Source organism: Pocillopora damicornis, chromosome 9 (genome assembly GCF_964200805.1).
Source record: "Pocillopora damicornis chromosome 9, jaPocDami1.2, whole genome shotgun sequence".
Taxonomy (NCBI): Eukaryota; Metazoa; Cnidaria; class Anthozoa; order Scleractinia; family Pocilloporidae; genus Pocillopora; species Pocillopora damicornis.
Window position 1 is genome coordinate 9,075,844 of NC_142678.1, and position 26,525 is coordinate 9,102,368.

Below are 26,525 nucleotides of genomic sequence, written 5' to 3' on the forward strand. Positions count from 1 at the left end.
GAATCTTTTTGTTTGCTCTGTTCAAATAACAAACCACACTCTGATTAGTCTGGGCGGAATACTTTGACGGAAAAGGCTTTTGGGCCAGGTCTTTATGAAACATTAGCGAAACGTTAGTGATTTGTTCAAAGAAGTGTAGGTAAATAGGTCAATATCAGGCAGGGTACTACGAAGTTAAACTGCGTCCTGATTCTCTTTGGTTTCTAAGTCATATCTTTCAAACTATACAACATTCTCAAATCTCCTTAGCTGTAGAGTTGTAGTTTCTAAGTGTCTTGTTCCCATGCAAATGAATAAATTTAATTAGATAGCGTTGCCACTCGTTCTCCTGGTATATCAGTTGCTGTTGACTCTTGCAAGAGTCTGGAGCTTTAATGACATCCAACATTTGCAGTTAGATGATATGGAAGTCAAGAGCCACTTCCCCTTATAGATGGAGATAAGCGCGCTAATTGCATGGTATAAGCCCTCAGAAACCACCACTTTTTGCCTTAGTTTGTTGTGTTTTAATTGCTCATGAATTAATAAAAACTTCAGGCTATAGTAAGACCTTGTGTGGATATGAAAATAGACTTCATCCAGAGGCAAAGCCAATTTCGATTCTCATCCTTGACTGCAGAGAAAAAAATCAAAATTGCGTTTTAAAATCTTCTTATTCTATAGTTGTTTGAAGAAATATTCTTCATGTCTGAATTTTTCCACACTCGTGTTTAACATCTTTTCTTCAATTCCAAGCCGGCGAGCGTTCTCTGAGGCGTCTATAGCTAAACTTGGCATTTCACCTTTCTAAATCTCTACATACCATTGAACCTTGTCATATGCTTCCAAAAATTCTACTTCCAGTTTGTCCGCACCTCAATGTTTCCTTGTGCTTATTGTCTTTTTCTATAAGGGCGTAAGTATTACGATTTTTACTTTTCGATGTACATCTTTTTCGTTGCTTGTGAGATGGTGGGAGCTGCTGCAGCTTATCCTCCGCCGGACCACATACTGTAGAGGCTGTGCTTGCTTAGAGCAAGACTAATTGCCTTCAATTATTTATTTACCAGCTCATTTGTTTGTGAATTACTACGCTGCTGTGAACAAAAGGAGAAGCTGTGCTTCGCATAACAAATTTTCCTAAGAAAATAGTAATTCTACGTTTTCCAACAAATAACAGGCATTTCTATAGGGATTCAGGACATGCACTGGAACCTGTACGAGAAACCAGGATGTTAGAACCATCTCAGAACTGGTCATTTTTCCTCTTTGCTAGGACAATTAATACAAAGCTTAAGGTGGGACTTAACCTAAAAAAGACCCCTTTTTTCAATGACTTGTCACATCCACAGTTTTTAGTTAAACCATATAAAACCATATATCACTGAAAAGCTAATGAATCACAGATTTCAGTTTTTTCAATTATTTCTGCACACAGTTTATTTGTAACCTGATACCAGCAAAATATTGTTACCCCATACTGTGCACAACCCACATGTACTCTAGAAAAGAAATCTTGATATGGAATGCAGCTAGCTCTGATTTGTTTTTATAACTATATAGTATATAGGCTAATCATGGGGATGAGCATAGAGTTTTAAAAAATATAAAAAACTTTGGTTCCAGCCTCCAGTTAAAGTAAAGCAAAATTTTTGGGGTGAATTTCCACCACAATTTTCTTTGTAACTTTTGACAAAGTAAAGCTACAGAAAAACCCTTTGCTCATTCCCAGACACTCTTTGAAAGCAATAAACATTGAAAATTTCAAGTCAATTGGTTAAATCCTCTATGAGATATGTTTTCTAGAATGCGCAAAATGCACATTTTGAGAAAAGTGCGATTAAAGTTAAAAAGCTAAAACGAAGATTGTCTGCACAAATTTGCATGGCTATGAACTATCCAATATCATAGCAAATGTTTCTTTCAGTCACTTAGAAGCCTCCAGGTTCATAGGTATCACCATCAGCCTCCCGTAGGGCATCTTCTCTGCGTGTGCGCCTCATTTGCTCTCCTTGCCGGCGCTTCTTTTCTTTAGCAGAGGTCTGAAGGTCCGATTTTCTCAACCGCCTCTTGTCCTTTTCTTCTGAGGCCTTCTGAGTGTACTCCCCTGCTGGAATTACCAGTCTCTGCATTATTCTTGCTCTGCTGGCAGCTCCACTATGAAAATGGCACACAGTAGAAGCAACTGCACATCTAATCACCTTGGCACCATGATGCTTGTGTTTTGGGCAGCGTGCCCACACCAGTCCGTTGATGCATTCATTGCGATTTTGGGTGGCGCCACGCACACACCTTTGGAGCAGCTTAGTTTCACTAAGTGTGATGAATGTTGGCTTCAGCAGTTCAAAGAACACTTCAGGCAAACAGTCACCTGCTTCATAAGTATTTGTTCCAGTAGCACAATCTTGTTGCCATTTACACCAGGAATCCTCACCAACAGGGCAGAAGCGATGTTGTTTAGCAGCATCTTGTGACTGGACACTGTGATGGAGGATGGCAATGATATTTTTCTTCATGGTGTAAACAACAACATCAACCTCTCTTTCTGTTAGGTTTGCTTTAGTTAGGGTGTTTTGTCTAATGGCTAGACCATAGTACTTCTGAAGGCGTTTAATGCGGCTCTCAGTCAGTCGGCCCCGTCCTCCAATGGGTTTGCCATCTGCAAGTTTACCTTTGGTTCTTGCTTTAAGATTAAGTAGGTGCTTGCCCATGCGTTTTTGCACGTGCCCAACACAATCCAGTTTTTCCACCTTGCAGTCATCGCCATATATATTCTCCACAGTATTGAATGCCTTACTGTCTCCGTCAGAAACCATCCATTTATACCTTATTTTATGCAGTTCCACAGATCTACTCCAAACAACTATGGCACCCTCAGCTTCCATTGCAGGTGAGCTTCCATTAAAATTAATGTCACACTCATTGGAAGCAAGATGCTCAATCTGCCATGCTTCGAACTCCCCGTCAGTTTGACACTGAGACCTTTTCATGGTACATTTCCGGCATTCTTTTGAAAGGACATGATAGTCAAGAACCTCTCCAGTGTCTACAGATATAACAAAAACAACTCCAGTCAGAGAGGTAAACCCCCTTTTCGCCCATGTACCATCAAACGAAACGGCTGCATCGACTACATCATCATTGACTTCATCTCCACTTTCCTTCAGGATGTACTCGCGAACTCTTATCCCTGCCTGTGTCATTTCATCTTTGGCTTCAGCTTCTAAAGCCTCAAGTATTGTGTCTACTTGTCTGTAATAAGCAGGTAGTGATAGACATGGCATGTTCATGATGCTGCAAAAGGTTACTAGCCCTTCATAGCCACCTCCTGTCTCCAGAGAATGATAGACTGCACGACGATTTACGTCAAAAGATTGCCCTTTCTTTGTTATTGTATCTGATGTTTTCAATGGTGTAGCTTCAAGGCAGGAGCTACACTCCACAGAGAGGTCTGCCATTAGCCCATTTCTCCCAGAAGAATTCTCCTTCAGAGTTAAACTCCCTAGAACATAATAACAGTATACACTAAAGTTATTTTGTGCATTCTCATACATGTATATGAGTCACAAAATTTATTCACCACATACCACACAACAGACAGTTACAACTGTAATTTTTAATAAATGAAAACAATAAAGATAGTACTGAAGAGAAGTAAAAAAACATTCTTAGAGAAAAAAATGGAAACTGCACACTGTTACTAGCATATGCTACGAGACATGAACAGTAAAGAAAAGGTTAAAAGTAAAACAGATGTTCACTTATGTTTTCTCACCTTCCTCGCACACATGTGCTTCAGACAACGTGGCATATAATTTCTTGAGGTCTACAAGTCTGTATCCCTCTCCCTGAAAATCATTTACATCAGAAATCTTTGATGAACTATCTGGTGAATCTTCTGGTCTCATTTTGAGTCTCGAAGCACTGATGGAAGCACTTTCGGCATCTGACAGAGCCTCATCACACGAGGAACTCGATGCTGAGTTTGTGACTTCTCTATCCGCACGCGGCATTTTCTTCGCTTTCCTTGCGTATCTCTGCACTCCAGTAAAAGGCTTTCCTTTCCGCTTTCTTCTATATACAGTATTCTTCTTCCCTCCTGGCATTTTAGACAAAAACTTCGCTGATATAAAACTCGAATCTCGCTCTCACAGTATCTCCACAGTTGAAAACACGCCAGCTTTCAATCCCACGCCACCTCCGACTAGCTATACTTCATGTAAGGGGTCATATAGCTTCCTCTTGAAAATACTGAGGAAATTCTAGGAATTGGATGGACTTTCGGGCTTCAAATTGGAGCAAGACTGAAAGATGCTACGTTGCGTTGCCATGGTAACCAAAAATATTTTTTTACTAGCTTGCAGAAAACTTATCGTAGGCAACAAAATAAAGCAAATTAGTCTTAAAAACTCATGTCATGGCTTTCTTCTATGCCTGAAGTTTCAGATTTCTCCAAAAACAAAAATTGCATTTTGTAGTCAAATTTTAGGTTAAGTCCCACCTTAACTCAGGAAGACATTATGGCGTCTCAGCTCTTTAAGGTCATCTCGACACGAGAATGCCGCGAATAGTAGAGAAAGAAGGCATGCTATGTAGAGCGCGCTGAATTTTCCATTGCAAAACTGATGCATAACGTCCTTGATTTGGGTTATTATGAGATACGTTTTCTCGTTCTTCGGGCTGGTACCCCATTATTCGTTTGCACATTTCGAGGAAATGTTCCACTACATGGGCCCATGCGATCCCAAAGACTGTTGCGTACGTGTATGCAGTGAGGCTGTGGCCTTTAGTAGGTGCACTAAATTCTAATCTGAGCCATTTTCATGATTGGCCAAACTGCTTACGAATTGTGACGACTCATGCACTCACGGAGCTTCGGAAGACGGTTGAGCTCTAGCTTCTCCATGGCTTGTAAGACAGATTGAGCCCCTGGTGCCACAATAAGGAACTTAAAATGCCATCAAACTCAGCATTTGCAGATGGATATGTATCTTTGACCGTTGAGTCAGAGGATTCTAGGACCTTCATAGGCTAATAGGAGGTTCTTTCAAGTCACATAAAACCTCAAACTGATCATAGCAGGCAGATATGTGTCCTTGAGCGGTGAATCAGAGGATTCAAGGGCCTTCATAGGCTAATAGGAGGCTCTTTCAAGTCACATAGTACCTCTAACTAATTATAGCAACGAGAGACCTATTCAAAGGCTATTCGCAGTTCTTTTAAGTACCCACTGATGAACATAGGCCTCTCACCGACCTCAGCGCGGTAGGTGTCGAGAGGGGTGGTACATAGGCATAGCCAGACGACCGAATGGGTATTGCTGATTGCTGGGATTGTGATGGAGACTCGGAAAGCTTAGAGTAATTCCTAATCAACTTCTCTGGGGATTCATTCTACTTTTGGGTAAATATTTCACCATCTACTGAGCTTGTAACTCGCAGTGGCTCCCGAGATACAGTTGGGACGTTGGGTTTTGTTATACATTTATATTGGCTGCGGCCGCATCAGGAGATTTGATTTTTTTTTTGTCCTTTCAGAAACTTGCTTAAAATTCTCAAATAACTTAACTCGATTAAAGGGATTGGTTGTGATGAAACGACGGGGATTTTTTTTATGAGCGGCTGAACTAAAATGGGTTATGAAGTGGGCAAAGTCAATTGACATAAATAAGGTAAACCAACAAAATGGTAGACTTTAAAGATAAAGTTCTTGTTTTTTCGCTTCTCTTTCTTTATTGTTGTTTCCTTTTTTTACACTCGTTGCTGAAACGGTCCTTTCCCTATGGCGTACTACACAAATTCCCACGGGAGTTCTTTCGAACATGATGTTAATTTTGCGCAGTTTGGATTTATCCGAGAAATGAGCGTTGGTTTGAGGAAATCTTCAGGACACCTGCCATGCATGGCTTTTTAGAGTGTACTTCCGAATGAACTTCCAGTTCTTCCAAACGCTTTGCCGTATTCTCTCACCATTTATGACAGAAAGAAACACTCTCTACCGAGCAGCAATACCAATGAAGAAGCCCGTCGCAATGGGATTGTGGTGTCTGGGAACTGGAATCGTCACGTTTGGTCTCGGAAATTGCATACGACTTAACATTGTTCATAAATTCGCTCATGCTCTGCTTCACGTTAGAGAAGATTACATCTCTTTTCCATCCAGCGGAAGGGCATTAGGAAACGTAATTAACAAACTTGAATTAAAATATGGTCTACTTGAAGCAGCAGATGTTATTGATGCAACTCACATGAAAATTAAGAAGATCATGAAGCATTGTGTGATAGAGAGAGGTCAGAGCTGAATAAGGAACCCGTGGAGACATGTTTATCTCTTTCGTTTAGTTTGGGGTGTTGCTAGGGTGTGGTATTTTCTTTACACGTGTGGTGAACAAAACAAACCTTTCTTTTAAATGTTTTATATTTGAAAAAAATATATAAACAAATTGATTTTAAGACTCGAGTTGAGTTCCAGGACACCAAAATATTTACGGATACTTCAGAGTTTTTGAAGGCAATTAAAACACAGTTGTAAACCTATGGGATAGTATGATTAACCTAGATCAGTTTAGATTCTACAATCGTGTTTCCGCTGGTACTCTTGTTGCTGCTTTCAAATGCGTGATGATATCTATCTTGGGTTGGTCTTTCAGATGGGCTGACTGTGACTCTCCTTTGTCATTTTTTTTTCCGTTTATCCATGAATGTGATATCTAAACAATGGAGCCATAATTTTATATTGGGAAAAGCATAACTGATGGTCCTTAACGCTTATTAATGCACAGAAATATGTTTAAAGCCACTTCGGAGCTTAGATTGGCGAAAAATAACTGTAAACACAGAATACATTATTAACAATAGTTTTAACTGTTCTCAATAATGATAATAAACGGACTCAGTTGTTCAGTTTCCTTGAAAAACTCTAATGGAAATAGCCACTTAGGGATGCTTTACGTTAAGAGGCATTCTTAACTGTAGAATCTTCTCGATCCTAGAATCCCCAATTAGCTTGCCTCAAGTGTCTCCTTTTCTATGCTGTACTAATTACACATAATTTATTTTCACTGACATTATCTTTTGCTCATGAACATTTAATTCCTATCAATTAACGGGGGAAATTGGAGAGCAGGACTATCTATTTTAAAAAAAAATGTAGCAAAGCGCCAGGAAATCAGGATTGCTTTAAGTCTTGAAGTTAAGACTGATGGCTAATTTTTCTCAGTTGCTCAGGATAAAAATCCAATAAAAGCACGTTGATGAAATTGAGACAGTTCAAACTGATGGAAGTATTCTTTCTGAAATGATATACGGGAATTAAGAAAATTGCAATCAACTTTCTTTTTATTCCAGTCTCGAACGGGTTGGCGATACAAATTGTCTAAAAATACAAGGGTTGTTTACACTTTAAAATTATTCAAGTTTCACTGTTATTATTCTAGCTCGAGGCTGGAATTAAGGGAAACACGAACTCTTTCATCTAACCACCACGAAATTTTACGATAACCAGACAAGTAAATTGGTCACCTATGGTTCGTGTTACTGTTAGCATTATTTCTCTCTAACATTGATTCGCTTACAAGTTGTTAAACTGCACATTTCTTGGGGTTATTAATTTATACCGGTGGCGTTTTGAACGCTTTTAGCCTGAACAACATTTTAATTGATTCATAGCCGTCCTCTTAAAGAAATTAACGTTTATGTGCATGAATTAGTGTTCATTTTGTGTAAAGAATTGATTTTTTTATCATTCTTACAGACTATTTTTAACCTTTAGAACCTTTGTTACCTGTTTAGATTAGAACTCTGTTGTTGTGAGTCATTAGGCTAGATGTTTGTGCAGCTCTGTTTTGGCCGAAGCGTACCAACAACACTGATATGTTGTTTAAAGCCTTTCTCAGGAAGACGTCGCTGATGACTTTTTTTTAGTAAATACGCAATTTATTACGTCTAGGAACCTTTCATAGATTATTAGCTTTGATACAAGAACGCAGCTGTTTTGTATGTGCAAGTGTCTCTTGTTAGAAATGCTGTTGGGTCAGCATAAAAACATAAATGGAAATTTTTCGGAAATGTTTCCCTACTTTAGACCAAAATCGATCTTTGTTTTTCTTTTTTTTTTTCTATTAGCAAACACAACTTACAACTGAAGCGTCTAGTTTAATTTGCAGTTGTATTGAAGTTAGGTTTAATTAAAAATACGGGAGAGTTTAATTCTGGCAGGTTTCTTTGCTTTGGCAACTTGGAACACTGAATGGTATCACGGCAGGTCTTCTAGACGACGATATTTTAATGGTATCTGTGGGAAAATTGATGGGTGTCTTTCAAGTCTACCCATACGGTTTTTTTTTTCTTAATGATGGCTATTTTCTGTGGTAAAATTTGATATTGCAATTGATAAAAAGTGTATGAATGTTTCATTATTTTACATCACTGTCAGGGAAAAGTTGACATGAGTGACAGCGTGACGTTTCACAGTGCGGCTATTATAAGTGATTTGAACGAAGGTTTCTTAACAATCATGTTTGCTTCTTGGACTAGTCTCGAGCGTTCGGCTTTCCTGACGCTTCTGTTGTTTCTTAAAGTTACTTCCTCAACTCATGGACGGACTGAAATATTAATAGGTACGTATATATATGACAAGGCAGCGTGCAAAAATAACAGAATCGCTCTTTCTTTGGATATAGTGGGGAAAAATAACGAATTTTTGGCGCAGATGCGTCGAAGGGAAGTTAACGTTGATGATATTTTCTGAAATATGAAAGAGATAACATTTTTTTTATCAGTTAAGACAGACCACGATGTTGATTAAAGACGTGGGAAAAATGTATTTCGTGATAATTTTTAGGCCTTATCTAGTACTGAGCACGAAGTAGTCAGGTAACAGATATTTTAAATTTTAGGGATTACCAAATTTGCTTTCATCGTTACTAAAAAACTGAATATTCAAGGTCTTTGGAAACATTTTGCGGTGAGCTTGTGCTCATAAATAATAAAGAAAGATGCAAGAAGCCAAAGTTCTTATCTCTGGAACAAATTATTTCGGCTAAATTCGAATATCGATCAAATGTCTAAAGCGAAGCTTAAAACTTGCGACACTTGATGAGGTAATTTATCAAACGAGCTAGTTTTAATGCCGACACATTTTGCAGAATTGAAAGACCAACAGAACCTCTAGAACTTAAGGGGTTCTTCCCTTCAATAAAGAGTTTAAGAATCTGTGTCATCATTTGCATTTAAAATAAGTCCTTTAGGTAAAGAATAACACAGTCTAAAGAGTGCCGTTGCATGATAGTGTCCATTTACAAGAAGGAAACTTCAATTACTGGGAGCTCTGTTATTTCAAAATGGCGGTTCAATTCCTTTGTTCATGTAGAACTAAAGAAATATATAAGCGCTGTTTTGGCAGCTGCACAATCAATAGAATACGAAAGTTGTCATTTATGAATATCGGCATGTTGTGCTTTTTCCCTCATCGTTTACAATCTTAATTGAAAAAGTGAAGTGCAATTGCCAATTTATATCACGCAAAGAGAGTCTCTTCATCGAATCGACCAATGTATTTTATTCTTAAAATGTCTGTGATTGATGATTAAGTATGGTGAAACCACAGCGAGTATAAAAATAACTAATAAAATTATGTTACTATGAAGGAAGCAGTTAACCTCCTCTCGCTCTTTCTGGTGGTTTTCAGATGTGACAGCCAAAATATTTATTACAGTCTTGTGGTAAGGTTATGGCACAGACCTAATATGTTAATATGATAGGGAATTGTGCCCAAAAATAGTAAAGGGCTTCTGATAAGTTGCCACCCACAAAATTTCATTGGTTACAACAATGCAACACATCATCATTCATCATTGCAAATTAAAAAGGAGGGAAAGCTGTGGAATAAAGTTCACCCTTCAAAGCCCATTTTCAAAAGAGAACCGAAAAAGGATTGAATTTATCTTGTGGACAAAAGTTATGTTTGGAGCACGTCGGTTTTGATGGCCTTTCATTAATCGTACCCACTTTCCCCCTTCCTTCACACGGAAAATGTGTGTTTCCTCGTATTTTTTCGACGTCAAGTCACCTTCGAATTTTAGAGGCATAACATGCATTCCTTGTGGAGCACATTTTCACGCACGAGCAAGTAAAACGAGTGCTGAGGACGCAGATTGACCCAACGCAATTTTAATGTTTATGGTGCACAGAGATGCTCTATTTAACGTTTTCCTGGTTTATTATGATAAAAATGGCAAAAAACTTGAAACTTTAGGAGAGCTTTCTGAATTGGTCATTAAGTGACATTGGAGAGAAAAGTTTAAATATTCAGATTTTATGTGAAAATTCTCCCCATTAGAAGTGAAAATTCTGACTCCAAGTTATCGGCGATCACCTGCTTTGTGTTTGAGAAGAATTTCAATCAATGCAAACATAGTTTTTAAATCCTTCTTTGAAAATCCGCTTAAACTAAGTTTAGCAGCGCAGAGTCAAATATTTATTTTTGAAAATGGAAGCTTGCTTAATCGAGAGATTCAACCAGAGTCAGTGGATCCTCACTATCAAGGTGGCTTTTTCCAAATCATGCTTCAGTTTGTCCTATTCAGAATCGAACAGGATCACCAACACTTCCATGGTATCCCTTTCACTATTTTACTGATAACAGACGACGGCGGCGGCGTAAAATCCAACAATCTCTTTATTTTCAAGCCACTTCATCACTTTTTCACCATACCTTTGATCACTGAAAGAAAACACAGACTATTGCTGGCGACAATAATTCTTGCTCTGTTTTTGAACGATTGTATTTCCACCAGCCAGCTGGTAACTCGACGATAGAACTTCAGTGCGTTTCTTTGCCTGTGTTTATTCTTTCTTCACAAGCACGCAATAGCCGAGTTTATTTTCGCTCGAATTATTGTAGATAACAAATTTCACTGTTTGAAATGTGTTTTGTATACGGTGCATAGGCATGGGCTTTTGCGGCACGTTCTTTCGTTCGCTGTCCACTGCATAGAGAAATAAATACGTAAGTCTGACTACCATTGAAATAATTAATTTAGCCCTATGATGTATTGCGTTGTGCGCCTAAGTGTTTTTGTGGTAGCTATGTGGTTTTTTATTGCGGATAAACCACCAAGAATTGTAGATTGACAGTTTTAGGAAAAGTCATTGTAAAATTAAAACGGCTGTGATGAATTTACGTCAAGTCCATCGGAAAGCTGGAATAATACTTGAGACAATTTTTGATCCTTGTAGCAATTTAACACACAATTATATGCAGTTCCGCTGAAGTTAGAAAAGCGAAAGCGATTTCGGTACTGCGGTAAGTAGTTATCAGTAAGTAGTGTTATGTGTTATACATTGAATTCATTTATTAATTCATTTGTGATATTTATTCGTCGAAATAAAAAGTGTCTACGTAAATTTATCCTTGATGGTTACTCCTATTTAGACAGACTCTTGGTAAGATATCCTTACAGCCTCATACTACTGTAAAACAAAGCTATGGATTTAAAGGCAACTGTGGTTTTCACCATTGTTTACTTTATCCAATAATTGTAGTCATAATAAATAATCGGGCTGTGCAGAAATCTTACTCGGCTCTTTAGACGAGCCTTTTTAATATTGAAATTTAGGTGATACTTATTAGGGTAATTTTACCTTGACGCGCCAGAGCGACAACGATAGTTATAAATATATTCATTGGTCTCAACTGCCGTGTTTAAAATCATCTGAGGTTACGAAATAACCGTCATTTAGCTGAAATTCTCTCTTACTTGTCTCTTTTGAACATGGCTCTATTACAGTAGTTACATTTTGGCTCTGCTACGTGCTACGTTCGTTGCGTGAACTACGTGCTACGTACGTTGCGTGAACTACGTGCCCGTTCAGCTTCATTCGAACTCTTCTAATGTCTTTCTTTAAAAGTAGCATTCTGATAACGTTCCAGAGGGGCTTTTTGGAAAACAGCCAAAAAGGAAACTGCGTAACGGCTTTAAAAAGTAGACCTGCTTTCATGATTTTTCAGGAGCAGTCTTCTCTAAAGAGACTGGCGCGAACGGAACTGAAGAAGAAGCTCTTAAACTTGCCATTGAGTATATAAATGATGACAATGAAAAGTACGCGGGTATTGAATTGAAAGCCTTGGTTAAATATTCGGATCCGATGGACGATTTTGAAAATATCGAGCAAGGTGAGAAATCTAGTATTTATGAAAACAAGAGGACGTACTGCGGAGTAGAGGGTACGCTACAAGCAGTTCCTGCTTTTCGGCAAAGTCCGTCGCGTTAGTAAAAAAAAAAAAAAAATAAAATAAAAAAAAAAACAAAAAACCAGAACTCAAAGAGGGAGGCACACTCTCAGAGTTCTGCGCTACGCGCTAACATCAATTTTTTCTTTAATTTTGTTTACCCGCGCGACGGATTTCGCCGACAATAAGGGACTGCTCATAATTTAAAGAGAGGAAGGTTTCTCTTCCACCCTTCTCTCATCTTTCCCCTATGTGATCGTGCTGTTCGTTACTTTTGTGGGCAGGCTACAAAGAGTTTGAATATTACATTTATTTTAATTTTTGTGAAGATAAGGCTGAAATAAAAAATGGTCAAGCTGGAATGCGATGTTGATTACTAACGCCTTGTGATACCAGCAGCGCTCTTGCCATCTGACCGAACAATATATTTACCCGATTTCAAGTAGCCCCAGAGCTAAATTTCTAAGAGCAGTGCACGGCTGCCGTCTTATTGTTTCAAGTCCTATCTTCACTCCTACCTGTGTTGCATTTCTCAGAGTGATAATCTTTCTCTAAAGTTCAAATTTATGATTTTCCCTCATTTTATTGAATATATCACTCTCGTGAATAGTATTTTATTGAATAATATCACTCTGGTTAATAGATTGATGCACAATTCTCAGTTGCCCAAATCCTATGTTTTTGTGTCTAATTGATTTAGTTCCTATGGGTTGCCTACTCCACAAAAAGCTATGATAAACCACTCAGAGAGTTAAGAATGATAATTCGTTAACTAACTGTTAACAACTATAGCAAGGTTTACAGTAAAGCATCCATCCATAATTCTGTTGCATGACTTCTTTTCTCTTCTGACATCAACTCAGCTATTTTTAGTGATTCTGAACTCATGCTCTCGTTTCCAGTCAACAGTTTGCTGAGCAGTAACATATCAATTCTTATTGGTCCAATGGAAACGTCTGCCGTAATTGCCACCCACCCTCTGTGTAGCAGAGCAAGTGTCCCTCAGATAGCTCCGCTGACCAGTCTAGAAATCATTTCCGAAGGTGCTAGTGGTTTGAACTACTTATTGCGCATGAGCCCCACGGAGAAGCTGAAAGCCAAAGCGATAGCAGAGATAATTAAGAGGTACAAATGGGAAACGATGGCTGTGCTAGGATATCAAAACAAAGAAGGTGAAGTTAGCAACAAATTTTATGTTCAGATACAATTTTGTACCAATCTTTCGGTCATTAAATGTGGCTTACAAAGAAGTAATATTCTTCGAATTGAGGCGTGAGACAATCTACCTTGTGCTGCTAATCGAGTATTTTTGCAAAGCGAATGTGTGAATTTGTTAAGTTCTTGAAAACATAGCTCCGTGCTCGGATAAATATCAATGTAAAAGACAGAAATATCAAAAAAGTGTGTTGAGATCAAAGCTTTACTCAAACAAGTCACGTAGTTTTCGATCTAGGTGAAATAAGTTCCAATTTATTGAAACCATGCCTTCTCGGAACCGCAGGGAGAGAATCAGCCTATTAATCTTTTTTGTAGAGAGCTAGCTGGACTTGATCCGTACTTTTAAGACATTAGGCTGATATTCTCTTAGAAGAGTCCTTAGGCTTGGTTGATAGGATATATTCATATATACACGTAACAGCTCGTATTCGATGGTGCGTGCTCACGTATATTTCCCTGACGACAAGCAGAGCCTGTATCAATCCCGCCCTCCCGAAAGAGTGTGAAGAGATAGTCCTTCAATGAGAGAAAAAAAATTTTTGCAGCTCCTGAAGGTCACTCCAGCTTTCGTTTGATCGCCAATGGAAACGAATGGAATATGGTTAAGGAAACTCTTATCTCACCTGATAAAGATGGTAGACAAGGAAATCTGGATTTGGCATCCAGGGATATTCTATATTTGAAAGATTCTCAAAGCACTCGGCTTGCGGTCATGTTTTTTCCTGCGTGGGCTGTGGAAAAATTTATGAAGCAGGTAAAAAAAAAACTGCAAACAGAAATGGGCAACTGGACATGGATATTTTCAAACTTTGGGAATCGTAAGGTGAGAAACTTTTTTTTTTTTAAGTGAAGTTCATTTTAAAGAGGTCGACGAGTAGTTTGGTGGACGCTTGGTTAAACTGCTGTGCTCCACATCCCGACCACGGACAAGTTTAGACCAGTAAAAGCCTATTTGTTCTTAGTGGTGTCCTTTTAGATCGAATAGTGTCCTTAGAGTACTACAATATTAGAGGTAAAGGTAAAAAAGGTCAATTATGTACTCGAACCTAGTGCCCAGCCAGCCGGAGCTTATCTTGGTTTTCATGTAGCATGAAGCGACTAAGAGTATTACTACTCCCCCTTGGATGACAGGCTAGTCTATAGCAAGGCTACCCCCCAGCATTTCATCCGGCCTCTCTCACGATTCGCCGGTACCCATTTATACTCCTGGGTGAAGAGAGGCATTGTGAGAGTAGGGTGCTCAACACAACACATTGACCCGGCCAGGTCTTGAACCCAGACCTCTCGACCCGGAGTCCAGTGCACTAACTATTATGTTTGATGTTTGAAATAGTAAGTTAAATCGATAATCTTGGTTGTATCAGGAGGAACTTGTATGGTTTGTGACAAAACCACTCAAGATTATCCTAAAGCTAACGTGGGTTTCTTCCTATGAATTCACCAATTCACCCGCAATCGAATCTTTTTTATACTGATATACTTATTTATCCTCACCGGCTTTTGACAGATCAAAACATTTTGACGATTGGCCAGTTCGAACAAGTGGCAACCTGAAATTAATGCAACTGAGTATGTGACAGTCCTCAGCGGTCAATCGTTTTTCATTTCGTTACAAAGTATGGAGTTACAAATAGCTTGAAAATGACATAGGAGTACTGTGTGAGGCGAATACGTCAATTTTTCCCTAAGCCGCTTAGGTATGCCAAAGAAAGACAACGCCACAACCACGGGAATAGTGGCTGGGTTCTTTCGCTAACGAGATTACGAGAAGTTCAGGAGACGGTGCCTATGGTGTACGATCCATCTGAGCGCTTACAGCTGGTATCACAAACATAGCTTTTTGTCCTTAGATTTTTTAAGGTTCTACCCTCCATACAAATTCCCGATCTCTTTTTTGTGCCCCAGAGCTCTCTAAATTGAACAAAACAGCTGGTGATGATTTGAGCTAATAAGACCCGATTGAGTAAGAATTCAATTCTTTAACAGAATGTTAAAATCGAACGGGAATTTTGTTCATTTTCTCCATTCTTATACACCAACAATAACTTCATAAGTTTTCTTAAAACAGGAAGACCTCCTCGGCAGTGACTCTGGTGATATACCAGATTACATGCAAGGACTGCTCGGCATCAGACCGACCGTGGGTAAAGGTGCCCGCTTTGAAAAGTTCAAAAATGCATGGCAGCAGTTGATCCCGGGAAAAGAAATATCGGTAAATTCTTAACTTCCTTTAATACTCTATAAACTTGCCACCTTTCAAACGGCAGTGAATAAGTTCTGGTTTAGCTTTCGTTTTTTCTTTTCTTTTTTTTTCTTTATTCAGCAAATTCTGAATTCAAATGAATATCTCACTGCTGAGCTGGCTTGTTTCAGCTTGCTTGTGCCCAAAAATGTATGCGCTTTTGATTTAGTATTACTATGGTGGTCATTTTTTTGTCTTTTTCAGGTATCTGTTGGTCGAGTTTATGACTCTGTGTTAGTGGCCGCAGAGGGAATCAAGAGAGCCCTCCGAAATGGTGTAGCTTTACCGAGCAATCAAACTTACCGGGGATTTTGCAGCAGCTCGGACAAGCAGGAAGAAAACACCAGTGGAGAAGAACTAGCCAAATATTTGAACGAGGTAAAAGTGCCAACAACTTGTTCGTTAAATAGAACACCTTCTTACTTAATTTGCAAAAATCTGAATTAACCAAACTGTGGATCTAGATGTCCTGGAATAGGAAATGTGAAGGTTTACTTTTTCTAGCGACCTTTGAAGAGGGAATAAAGGTATTTCTGGGAGACGATTTAAATCATTTACCACTATGGTCCCTTATCTAATATGTGCACATGACTTAAAGATGTGGTAATTAGCAAATCTGCAACTGAAATTAATTTCTCTTATCTACGATAAGATGTTTTTTACACTGATACTCTGTGGCTCAGTGGTATAGCATCGGAGCGCGGAATGCGAAGGTCTGAGGTTCTATTCCTCATAGAGACTCAGAATTTTTTCTTTGTCCCACGCTCGCGACAGGGCGAAAATCATTTTTTAAATTTTTTACCTATTGGTAATCTCGGGTAAGATCTAAGAATTCAGTGCAAATTTTCACTGTGCTATTCATAGGTAGAGGTTGAAGGTGTCATGGGTAAAATCCGTGCCAATGATCCAGATTACGCTGGTTCTGCTTACTTTGATGTGCTAAATCTAAGAAGCACCGGTGAATATAAAGTAAGTCCCGAGATAAACATTCGCAGTATGTCGGTCTTTTTAGAAGGGCTTCTCCTTTATCTGCCTGAGCTTCTGAAGCTCGAGGCAGCAATACTAAGGCAACTAAGGAATCCTATTTGTTTCGTTTTATTTTTTAATGTTTTTTGTAAACTTTTTCTTAATTGTGCTTTTATTCCTTATGCTTGTTCAGTATTACCGAAAAGCGATTAACACTGCTCCGAACTCACCTGCTATAGCAGCGTAAAAGTTAAATTAATTCAGGATGATCACATAATTATTGGCAAGAACTTGAAAGAGGAAGATAAGTCACTACAGGACTTTAAAAAGGCTGACACCGCGAGCCTCAGCAGTTGGGGTTTCGATTAACCCGAGTCTGGTTTATGTCTCGGATGAGTAATTTCTTGATTTTGATGAGTATGTGATTTGTCGTGCCGCTCCGATATTTTACCTTTTTGCTATTCAAAATCATGGACAAGATATGCTGAAAAAAAAAACAACAACAACAAAATAATTACTCCGCAGTTGGCCTGTTAGCTCAGTAGAGTACTACACCAAAATCACACCACAGGCCTGATCATGATTTTAATTTCAGGCTTTATTTTCACTTCTGTTTAAGTGGTGATCACTATTAGGAAGATCGTTCTCATCTTCATCTTCAAACTTCATTTTTTTGACAGGTGGGGGAGTGGAATACGACTGGGTTACATATGTTTGAAAACGAAAAACCAATCTGGCCTTCAAACAGCTCAGACATACCATTGGACATTCCAAATATCTTGAAGGGAAAGACTCTAAGGATCGCTACCATTTTGGTAAGTAGTTTATCAAAAAGTGCTAGAGCTGGGTGCAAAATTGTCCAGATCAGCATTAATTTACCTCAGTATTTCTTATTTGGTGTAAGGGAGTTTTGAAGCATTTTTTATATATTGTTTCCATTTGTGGTACTCTACATCAAGATTATGCCCAACCATGTTAGCCTTAAGATATGTCCCCATACCAAAGAAATCGATTCTTAGTTTAACGTTCAATCCGGTATGTATGAGTAATAAAGTTCGAGTGCAATTTGGTGTTAATAAGCAGGAGTAAATTTTTCGAAGACGACAAAATTGCACAAGAAATCATATTGTTTATTTTTTAGACTTTCCGTGAAAAAAGCATCAGAGAAATTCAAGACACGAAATTTTGACAGCGCTATGTGTAATTTGCACTCGTATCACATGAATGACCAACAAAGCTAATCAAAAGATTTCCAATAGGCTCCACCGTTTGTGATGTTGAAAAATGGTGCCGAATCGTCCTCGAACGAGACCAAGGACTTTGAAGGTCTGAGTATTGATATTTTGGAGGAGATAAGCAAAATACTGGAATTCAACTATGAGATATATCAAGCTCCTGATGGAAAATTTGGAGTGAAAAACAGACTCACTAGTGAGTGGAATGGTATCGTCAAGGAAATCATGGACAAGGTTCTATCTTTTCTTCATTATTGTCAATAAAAATAATGTAGCTCCCGGTGGGTTTCGCTTTTTCAGCATTTTACACAAGTCTATGAAGTTTTGCTGTTTCAGGGCCGGTGTCAGGACTAGTGCAAATGCCGTATTCACAGCGGCATCAACGATATTATAAAATTAATTTTCTCAACAGCATGTTCAACGATTTCTCCTTTACTTATTGAGTGTTTAAAATGGAACGTGATTAACCATTTGAGCAAACTTTATTTGGAAGGGATCCACATATTTTTGTTATTGCTTACTAGTACAATGCATAATCCGTTCTTGTTTATATGTAAGTATTTCAAGCAAGTGACGTTTCAGCACGGCAACAAAAGCTTTGTTCCTCGTTCCAATAGGCTCCCTGGTGTAATATGTACTAATTGTTGCTGTAAAGGTTATTTACCTCTTTCACGAGCCATGCTTCCGAATAGACTAACTAAACAGGTCTTGCACAAAGGTGTTAAAGTTCAAACTTATCAAATATTACCGGAAAAGACGGAGGAGCACATGAAACTTTAATCAATGACTATCCCTCAACTCCTTTTATCAGCCATCTTCACTAAGTTGAATGCAAATTACGCGCCAATTCAGTACAAATATTACGGGAATATTGAACGGTTATTTGGACATTTGGTCATTTTGTACTGTGAAAAAACCTGTTTGACAGGTTGGCCAGGATTACCCAGGTCATGTCAAGGGAGAAAAAAATGTACGACGTTTTAAAGTACCGATGACACGAAATTTTGTTGCATTTTCTGGTTGATTGCCTTATTTTAAAATTAGAAATAATCGACCTTAGCGCCTAGCGAGTTATACTTGATGATTTTTTTGTGCAATGAAGGTACGATTTGGCGGCCAAAAAGTGTCCCCATTAAGCGCGCCGCCAAAACAGTTATGTTACATAGCTGTGACGTAGAAAACTGTGAAGACACGTCGGCAACTATGGTGGAGAAAGGAGAAATCTAGAAGAAAGGACGAACGTGTTACTTGGCCGGAACGTCAAATGATGTTAGCTACAAGAATAATACACATAAACCGGGTATTTCTATATACTACTTTCCAAAGGATGTAGCTGTATCTCCTCGATCGTCGACATCGAGGAGATTTTACTCTTCAATGTCGTCGGCCATATGCTTAGTGTTGAAACAGTACTCGCAACTTCCATTTCTTCTCACTTCTTGAATTATATCACAACTCTCGGTAGAGCTTGCCGAAGGTAGGTAGACATCGTTATTGGACATTATTTCAAGAGTATTTCAACACCGACTGATACAAAATTACAAGAGATGTGGGAAATTTGTTGGTGTCTACTGAGAGTTTTCACAGTTTTCTACGTCATCACCCGCTAATTCGTTACCAGTCCACAATACACTTTTAAGACAAAATAAGAGCACTTTAAGGCCCGAAAAAACCGAGTTTTAAGTTTTTTTTAATTTTTCTTCTTTCGGAATTGGTTTGTACATATGACAAGCTAAATATTTACGCAAAAAAAGATTTCGTGTCGTAGGCACTTAAAGGTAGTTGGATAATGAATGACTCTTTAGACGTTTTGGTGTATAGTATCGCCGAGTATTTCTATTCTTTTAGAATAGTACCGTACTTTGACTCGCCTTGCGGGGTCGTCAAAATGAGGGGTACAACCCGTGAAAATACTCAGCGATGCTACACACCAAAATTTCTAACGAGCTATGTTTATTTAACAGAAAGCCGATATGAGTATTGCCCCAATGACCATCAGCTCTGATCGTCAAACAGTGTTAGATTTCACTCAACCTTACATGACTTTTGGATTGGCCTTCATGATACGTGTCCAGGAGGTTAACGGGAACTACTTCAGATTCCTGTTACCGTTCAGTAAATATTTGTGGGTGGCCATATGTGTGTTGGTGATGGTGATGGGGTTTTCAGTGTGGTTCTGTAACCTCTTCAGTCCACTTGGGTATTACGGAAGATGTACACAAGCTCAATCTACAAAACAGGTAAACGAGATCCCACTACTTATTATAGGAGAGTCTAGTTCGTTGTTCGTATTGTTTTGAACTATTTAGTTAGTTTATAATTAGTTAGTCAGCTCAGCATGATTTGATTTTTCGTATGTATTTAGATTGTAGTCACTGCATTAATTCTAATTCCGAAATTATTTAGGTTTAAGCTGTCGTGACGAGTTATCGAATTGTGACCGTCTTTTCTAACTGCCAAGTGGATATGCGTAGTTTTGTCTAATGACCTTGCTTTGGACCCACAGGAAAGTTATTTTTTTGGCTAACGCAGTCAGAGGTTGATTCAGTTGATCGAAGGCATTATGATATATGATAATGTCATAAGACATCGATTAACACAGTCTCACACAGTTTTAAGCTCGTTAACTTACTGGGCTCGGGTACGATCCATTAACATCAAACAAGAACTAAAAAACAACGAAAAACACCAAAGATACGCTCATACACTACAAACTAGCTATAAACGTTAACTTGTATGAGGGTGATAATCAATGGAAAGATTTCTTACACACGTTGTTTTGCCTCGTAAAGGTAAACAACGGACTTCCTTTTCGGTAACGAAAATGACGACATAAATGCTCTCAAATGACCTTCAACGTTTAAATGGCAAACTCTTCTCGCGTTATTGGTTGTTGACCTGTATCGTTCTTAATTCCAGCTAAAACCAGAAGTCCTTAAACAAGTTGACACTCTCAGCTTAAACAACTCTATATGGTCGTCGTGGAAGGCATACGTCCGTCGTAGCGCTGAACATCCAAGGTCATGGTCTGGCAAGTTAACAGTGTCTGTCTTCTGGTTCGCTGTGATGATCATCAATGCTACCTACACAGCCAATCTGGCCGCTTATCTCACTGTATCCCGGATGCAAACTCCCATTGAAACCATTCTAGATCTGTCGCGTCAAACCCGCATTGAGTACGGAACACTTAAGGACTCACAGCTACAAACATTTTTCCAAAAAACGGATGTTCCCAGGTCAGTAAACATCAAGAAAAAGTCTGGCTCGTTAAAGAATGCGGATCGGTCGGTTTTGCCGTGATTATCTGCAAGACTGAATAAGCTCATAAGCCGGGAGTGGTTAGCTTTGACCACCAATCCTTCCATCTTGTGGCCCGTTCTTATCAAAACCATATAACCTTTGCCAAAATCTAGGCCTAGAATTTGTATCTTAGACATAAATTTCAGGTTCTCGGCTTTTTACACCAATGGTATGTTAACTGTGTGGTACTGGTTTTCAGAGGCTCGAGTTTCGTCACTTTTTAAAAGAAGACTTACGTGGTTTTTGTGTTATGGTTTTAGTTATCTGGTGATGGGACAGTTTATGGAGCAGCGCAAATTATGGATGCCTAGTTATGAAGCTGCCATCAACAGAACTTTGGAGGGTGACTTTGCATTTATCTCAGACAGACCAATTTTAAATTATGTGGCACGACAAGACAAACATTGTGGAAAATTTAAGGTTACTGGCGGGTAAGACACTACAAATTCTATGACTTGGACAAAACTGCTCAGACGAACCTTTATTGATTTATTAGAGGAGTTCTCTCCCTTTTTCTTGTGTTTCTATGAATCTTCTTGTCTATGCAAAAGCAACTCGTTTAGACTCTGCAAGTGTCATTGTGCTTTCAGTCTAAACAACCATGTTGAATACAACAATTTTTTAACCTTTTTTTTTTTTTACTTTTTAGCGAAAGAAAAGTTCAAAGCCTTGCTATAGAGTTTTTTACCTGTATCGCACTAAATCACCTCTCTTCTGTATTGTGTTACATCAACTAAACAGCATTTTTTTTTGTTAATAATGAAAAGTTCTTCCTGATATCCTAAAAAACCGCCTCTATTGAGAAAAGTTCGCAAACTATGCAATTAACGCTCTTATAAGCAAGCGCTCTTATAGCAGCGACTCTAAGCTTCTATTTGAGGAAGTTGTTCGTCTTACAGGGATGCTTGTCAAAGGACACTTATTTGATTTTCAACACCCGCAGATTTGTTACATAAGTTCGTTCTCGGGGACGAGTTGTATGACAGGTACTCAATTGAAAAATATACAGTCCAAGTTGAGACATGTGGCATAACTCCATTTCAGGTTTGGTAATACATATGGTTATGGTTTTGCTTTTGAGTTGACCTCGCCATACACACCACTCTTTAATATGGAACTATTTCGACTTCAAAATGAATTCGTCATAAGCAGTCTGACTCATAAGTGGACAAAGGAGAGGGTGAATTGCGAACTGGTGGATAACTTTGAAGAGCAGCAACAACTTGGTAAGATATGTTTCCAGTGACGAGAGCAATATAGGCTATTCACCAGCTTCTTTGACTTTTAAAAGATGAATACACTCCAGTGACGATTTAAAAAAGATTCTACAATTTTTAGGTGGCGTGCCCCGTATCGTTATTCAATAGCTTGTTTTCTAAAAACTCACATATTAAGCTAGGATCGTATGCACAAAATGAGATCAAAGTGAGCGTTAAAATCTCTTTCGTCGTGACATGCCATAAACCTGTTTTATCTTTGTCTGATCTCAGGAAGCACTGTCCAGAAGATGTCCGTCCAAAACATGCTGGGTGTGTTTATCCTGTTGGCCATCAGTGTTTTGGTTGGCTTCCTTATCATGATCATGGAGTGGATTTACGCCTCGGCCAAAGATGGCAGAAAGCGCATTCAGGTGAGTTTAAAACGGCGTGTCAGGCAATTTTTAGGCCACGCCCTCGTGAGAGGGTTGTAAAACAAAATATTCGAATAAAACATTGTGTGTACATGGGTGAAATCATGTAATGTTTACGTACTTCTGATACAAAGGAGGCAAATTCTCGTTTCTGTCTGAATCAGTGAAAACTGCCTTCATGTGTGAAGCTCAGTAAGAAGACGCCCAACGCGTCGTAAGACATAAAAAGGATATACCATGGCCGCGCGTGGATGCAAATTTTATCTTCGAGTGTTGATGATTTAGTATCTAGAATCGGACATGTAATTTTCTGTCTATTATGTGGATGTTGATCGCATATTTGAATAGGAGACAATATTAAAACACCTTTTAAGAGCTTCGAATGTAGAAAACACGTACACGTTATCTCAGCCCGCAGAAAATGGGAGTACCTCAGCTTCCGCCGTAAAGTTGCAATAAATGTTTTTCACTTAAAAAAAAAAATAAGCGTAATTCAACCTTAGCATCATTCGTAAATGTAATAATACCCTTACTGAAAAGTAAAACCACCAAACTGAAGGACCCGGTCACCATGACATCATTGATATTTTCAGATGAAGAGATATGAATGGTACATTCACAGAGGGCAGTGAAGATGTTATGTTTTTGATGAAAACCGGAGAAATTCCGGTATTTCTCAATATTTCATCAATATAAGTTGACGTCATTTAACACAATCTTAATAGACGATATTTCTAACACATGCTTAGGCATAAGGTCTTGTTTTGAAGGTAAAGTGATGACGTTACAGTCCTTATTGACTTTTTTTACCTCGTTTCCGTTGTTACTTAGTGGTTACAACATACATACTCTTTACAGGGACGCAAGACATGCTGCCAAGCATGCGGGACGAGACTGCTTCAAGCACTAAGGGACATGTGCTGCTCTAAACAGAAAACCACTCTTGATAATAAAAAGACAGATGACTGAAGAGGGACGTCAGGTTGAGTTTTAGCGGGATCAGCATTTTGCATTCTAGCCAATTATTTCCCTTTCTCTAGATCGCCTTACGAAGACGCCGTTTTCAGCTTTAAACGTAGAATTGTTAGTGTCAAATTTTTTCCAATGGTCACCTCCTAACACGTTTGAAAAATGTTGCACCAGGCTCAGGTACTTCCCGTTTCAAATTGGTAGTTGAAAATTGATTCAACATAGGAATAACGTGACTTGTCAAGGCGCAGAGACGCACGCTTTGTTGTTCTCCTCCTAAGAATAAAACTTCTTTTCTTTGTCTTGCAGTATATAATTAATGATGGGGTAATAGGTTCAATATAATGTTTGGTAAGAGGATTTCCGTTGCTCCTTCTAAAACTATGATTGAGAGACTGTAAATTAGGATTTGATTCATGCTTGGTCCAAACGCTTCATTAAAATTGACCAAACGCGAGTTCAAGATGGCTGCATTGGCCGATCTAGAGCGGGCAAGATTAATTCGGGTAGTCCAACCAAAACACAGGATTCACATCATCTTGATCACAGGCGCTGCCAGCAATATGATAAGAGAATTACTCTTATTTTCCGTTTTCGTGTTTTTATGGAACTCAACCGCTTCTCGGTCCAAAAAAGAAAACGCAAAAACAAATTCGACCAATATTCAGCCATCTTGACCTCACAATCGGTCAATAACGCTTATGAATGATATCTTACCAATCATAACCATTACAATTTCCTTAAATGTGATTGGTGCATTAGCTGCTTCATTTTTCACCGATCAGTCTGTACAGTTGTAACTGCGCAGTGTAACCTGACAGTTGGCTGTAATCGGACAGTTTAAGAAGCCAATCATACTAAGTCCACTCAGCTAAATCCACCAATCACAAAATTGATCCCAATAACCATAGCAACAACCACTTATCTTAAAAAAAGAAACTTGGGGAATTTACAAAATGGAGGAATTTTTACTTAAGACATTGTCTCTACCGGAGATGTTTGTCCTAAATGTATTTGTTTTTTTCGGAAATTGTAACGGTTGTGATTTATTAGTATCAGAATTTCGTGTCGTCCAATTCTGTATAAAATCATACTCGTGATTGACAGGGCGGACTCTCGCTTCGCGTAAGTCCGATTTATTTAATCACTCGTATGATTACAGACAGGATTGGACTCCACTCGGTCTTACTACCACTACTTATAGACGTATTGTTATAAAAACAAATGTTGAATGTTTCAAGATCAGTTGGCCAGCATGCTCACGCATGCCTACCTGTAGTTTCTACATGAGCTGTGGTTTAGAGTTTATCTAGTAGTCAGAGAGAGATTGATCGAACAGTGTTAGTCAGTCGATCTGAGCTACCCAGAATGAAGTGAATTTGATGTAAGTAGGATTGTGGTAAAGAACCGATAGATTAAAGAAAATGGAAAACAGTTTGAGAGTCCTTAGTGCCTTTTGCTGAGCGCGGTTCGATCTACAGCTAGTTTCCATTCCATTGCGACCCAACATAAGTTTCACATCCTAATTTAGTACTGTCACACGGAGGTATAAAAAGACCAGTTACCATTCACGCAGAGTTCACTTGAATGATAAGTATTTCCGCCTTATTGTCTGTTTTATCTTTTCAGTCTTCTTTTTTCTTGTGTGACATGGTCATTATGTAAGATGGGCTTAATGAAAGGGTGGCTTTGACGTTTGACGGAAAATTTTCTCCGATTTTGACGGTCGACGTTTAAATTTAAGAGCCTTTGCTGGTTGACGTTTACTAGGAGGATATATTTCTATGAGTTAAAATTTATATCAAGTTTTTTTATTTTTTTTTAATATGAATAACGAATCTTTCGTTAGGATCTTGTGTACTTTTGCGATTCTCTTCCATTGGATTGTTTCGTCAGTATTTTGCAAACCTTTAGGATTCCTTTTTGCCTGATTGTTACGTTAGTTCCTCACGCACTTTTTGATTCTCTTTTATTGGATTGTTACGTAAATATCTTGTGCACCTTCAGAATTTTCTTTCATTGGGTTGTTACGTCAGCATTTCGAGCACTTTTGTGATTCTTTTACAGTGGATTGTCACGTTAGTACCTCGCGGACCTTTAGGATTCTCTTTCATTGCATTGTTACATTAGTATCTCGCGAACCTTTAAGATTCGCTTTCGTTGGATTGTTGCGTTAGTATCTTGTGCATCTCTCGGATTCTCTTTCAATGAACTGTTACGATTGTCGTGACAATCTTGTTAGCGTATCGCGTGACACTTTATTTTCTAATTTAGTAATTAAGCTAAGGGTTTGATGACAGTTGGGTTACTTAAGATTTAGGTGTATGATTGAACGTAGCACGGTAATGGCAGACTTGAAGTAAGAATGTTCGTGATATAGAAATCAACAATGGTCTAAAATAATTAGATAAGGAACTGCCCAGGGAAATTGTGCGTGGGCGTTTGGGTTGGAACATCTTGTGACGTTGCGTGATGTGTCATTCGTTCCGCAAATAGAACATGCGTGCGGGTGTAAATTACAGAATTGTTCATCGGGGTATAATAGGAAACAGCTGTTAAAATCGAGTTGACAAGAAATAGCTTGGCATTTTCGTAAATCACGAATAAGTAATGTCAATCTTGGATTTCCGTAGTTTAGGCGTGTATTTCCGTTGCAATAGCAAATAAATAGAACCAATTTCTTGTAAAAAAAAAAATCGAGATCGATTGAATGTAGAAATTTCAGATATTGTATGGATTGTAAATAAACGCAAGA

The 26,525-nt window shown here is 38.6% G+C and overlaps 2 protein-coding genes across 3 annotated transcripts; one reads left to right on the plus strand and one right to left on the minus strand.

The window, feature by feature from the left end:
* Positions 1-1,392: 1,392 nt before the first annotated feature.
* LOC149039995 (uncharacterized) lies at positions 1,393-4,225 on the minus strand. Its single transcript, XM_089181464.1, has 2 exons — positions 3,755-4,225; positions 1,393-3,481 (listed from the first exon to the last, which is right to left on the minus strand). Exons 1-2 carry the CDS (start codon positions 4,083-4,085, stop codon positions 1,911-1,913), a joined length of 1,902 nt encoding a protein of 633 aa, XP_089037590.1. The 5' UTR covers positions 4,086-4,225; the 3' UTR covers positions 1,393-1,910.
* Positions 4,226-8,437: 4,212 nt separating this feature from the next.
* LOC113671063 (glutamate receptor ionotropic, kainate 2) lies at positions 8,438-25,205 on the plus strand. 2 transcript variants are annotated; one of them, XM_027187275.2, is made up of 15 exons: positions 8,438-8,596; positions 11,989-12,153; positions 13,113-13,382; positions 13,974-14,251; positions 15,497-15,640; positions 15,875-16,048; positions 16,535-16,639; positions 17,317-17,451; positions 17,896-18,105; positions 19,836-20,111; positions 20,791-21,107; positions 21,432-21,602; positions 22,216-22,397; positions 22,662-22,801; positions 23,660-25,205. In XM_027187275.2, exons 1-15 carry the CDS (start codon positions 8,494-8,496, stop codon positions 23,768-23,770), a joined length of 2,781 nt encoding a protein of 926 aa, XP_027043076.2. In that variant the 5' UTR covers positions 8,438-8,493; the 3' UTR covers positions 23,771-25,205. The 2 variants fall into 2 exon arrangements, with proteins under 2 accessions (XP_027043076.2, XP_089037567.1); XM_089181441.1 differs by lacking the exon at positions 8,438-8,596 and adding an exon at positions 11,173-11,283.
* Positions 25,206-26,525: the final 1,320 nt, after the last annotated feature.

Bases quoted from the DNA above. Each gene is read 5' to 3' on its own strand.
- LOC113671063 (XM_027187275.2), top strand. From the start codon at position 8,494: ATGTTTGCTTCTTGGACTAGTCTCGAGCGTTCGGCTTTCCTGACGCTT. The intron at 8,597-11,988 runs GTACGTATATAT...ATGATTTTTCAG, and splicing joins ACGGACTGAAATATTAATAG to GAGCAGTCTTCTCTAAAGAG. The intron at 18,106-19,835 runs GTTCTATCTTTT...TTTATTTAACAG, and splicing joins TCAAGGAAATCATGGACAAG to AAAGCCGATATGAGTATTGC.
- LOC149039995 (XM_089181464.1), bottom strand. From the start codon at position 4,085: ATGCCAGGAGGGAAGAAGAATACTGTATATAGAAGAAAGCGGAAAGGA. The intron at 3,482-3,754 runs GTGAGAAAACAT...ATTATGTTCTAG, and splicing joins AGCACATGTGTGCGAGGAAG to GGAGTTTAACTCTGAAGGAG.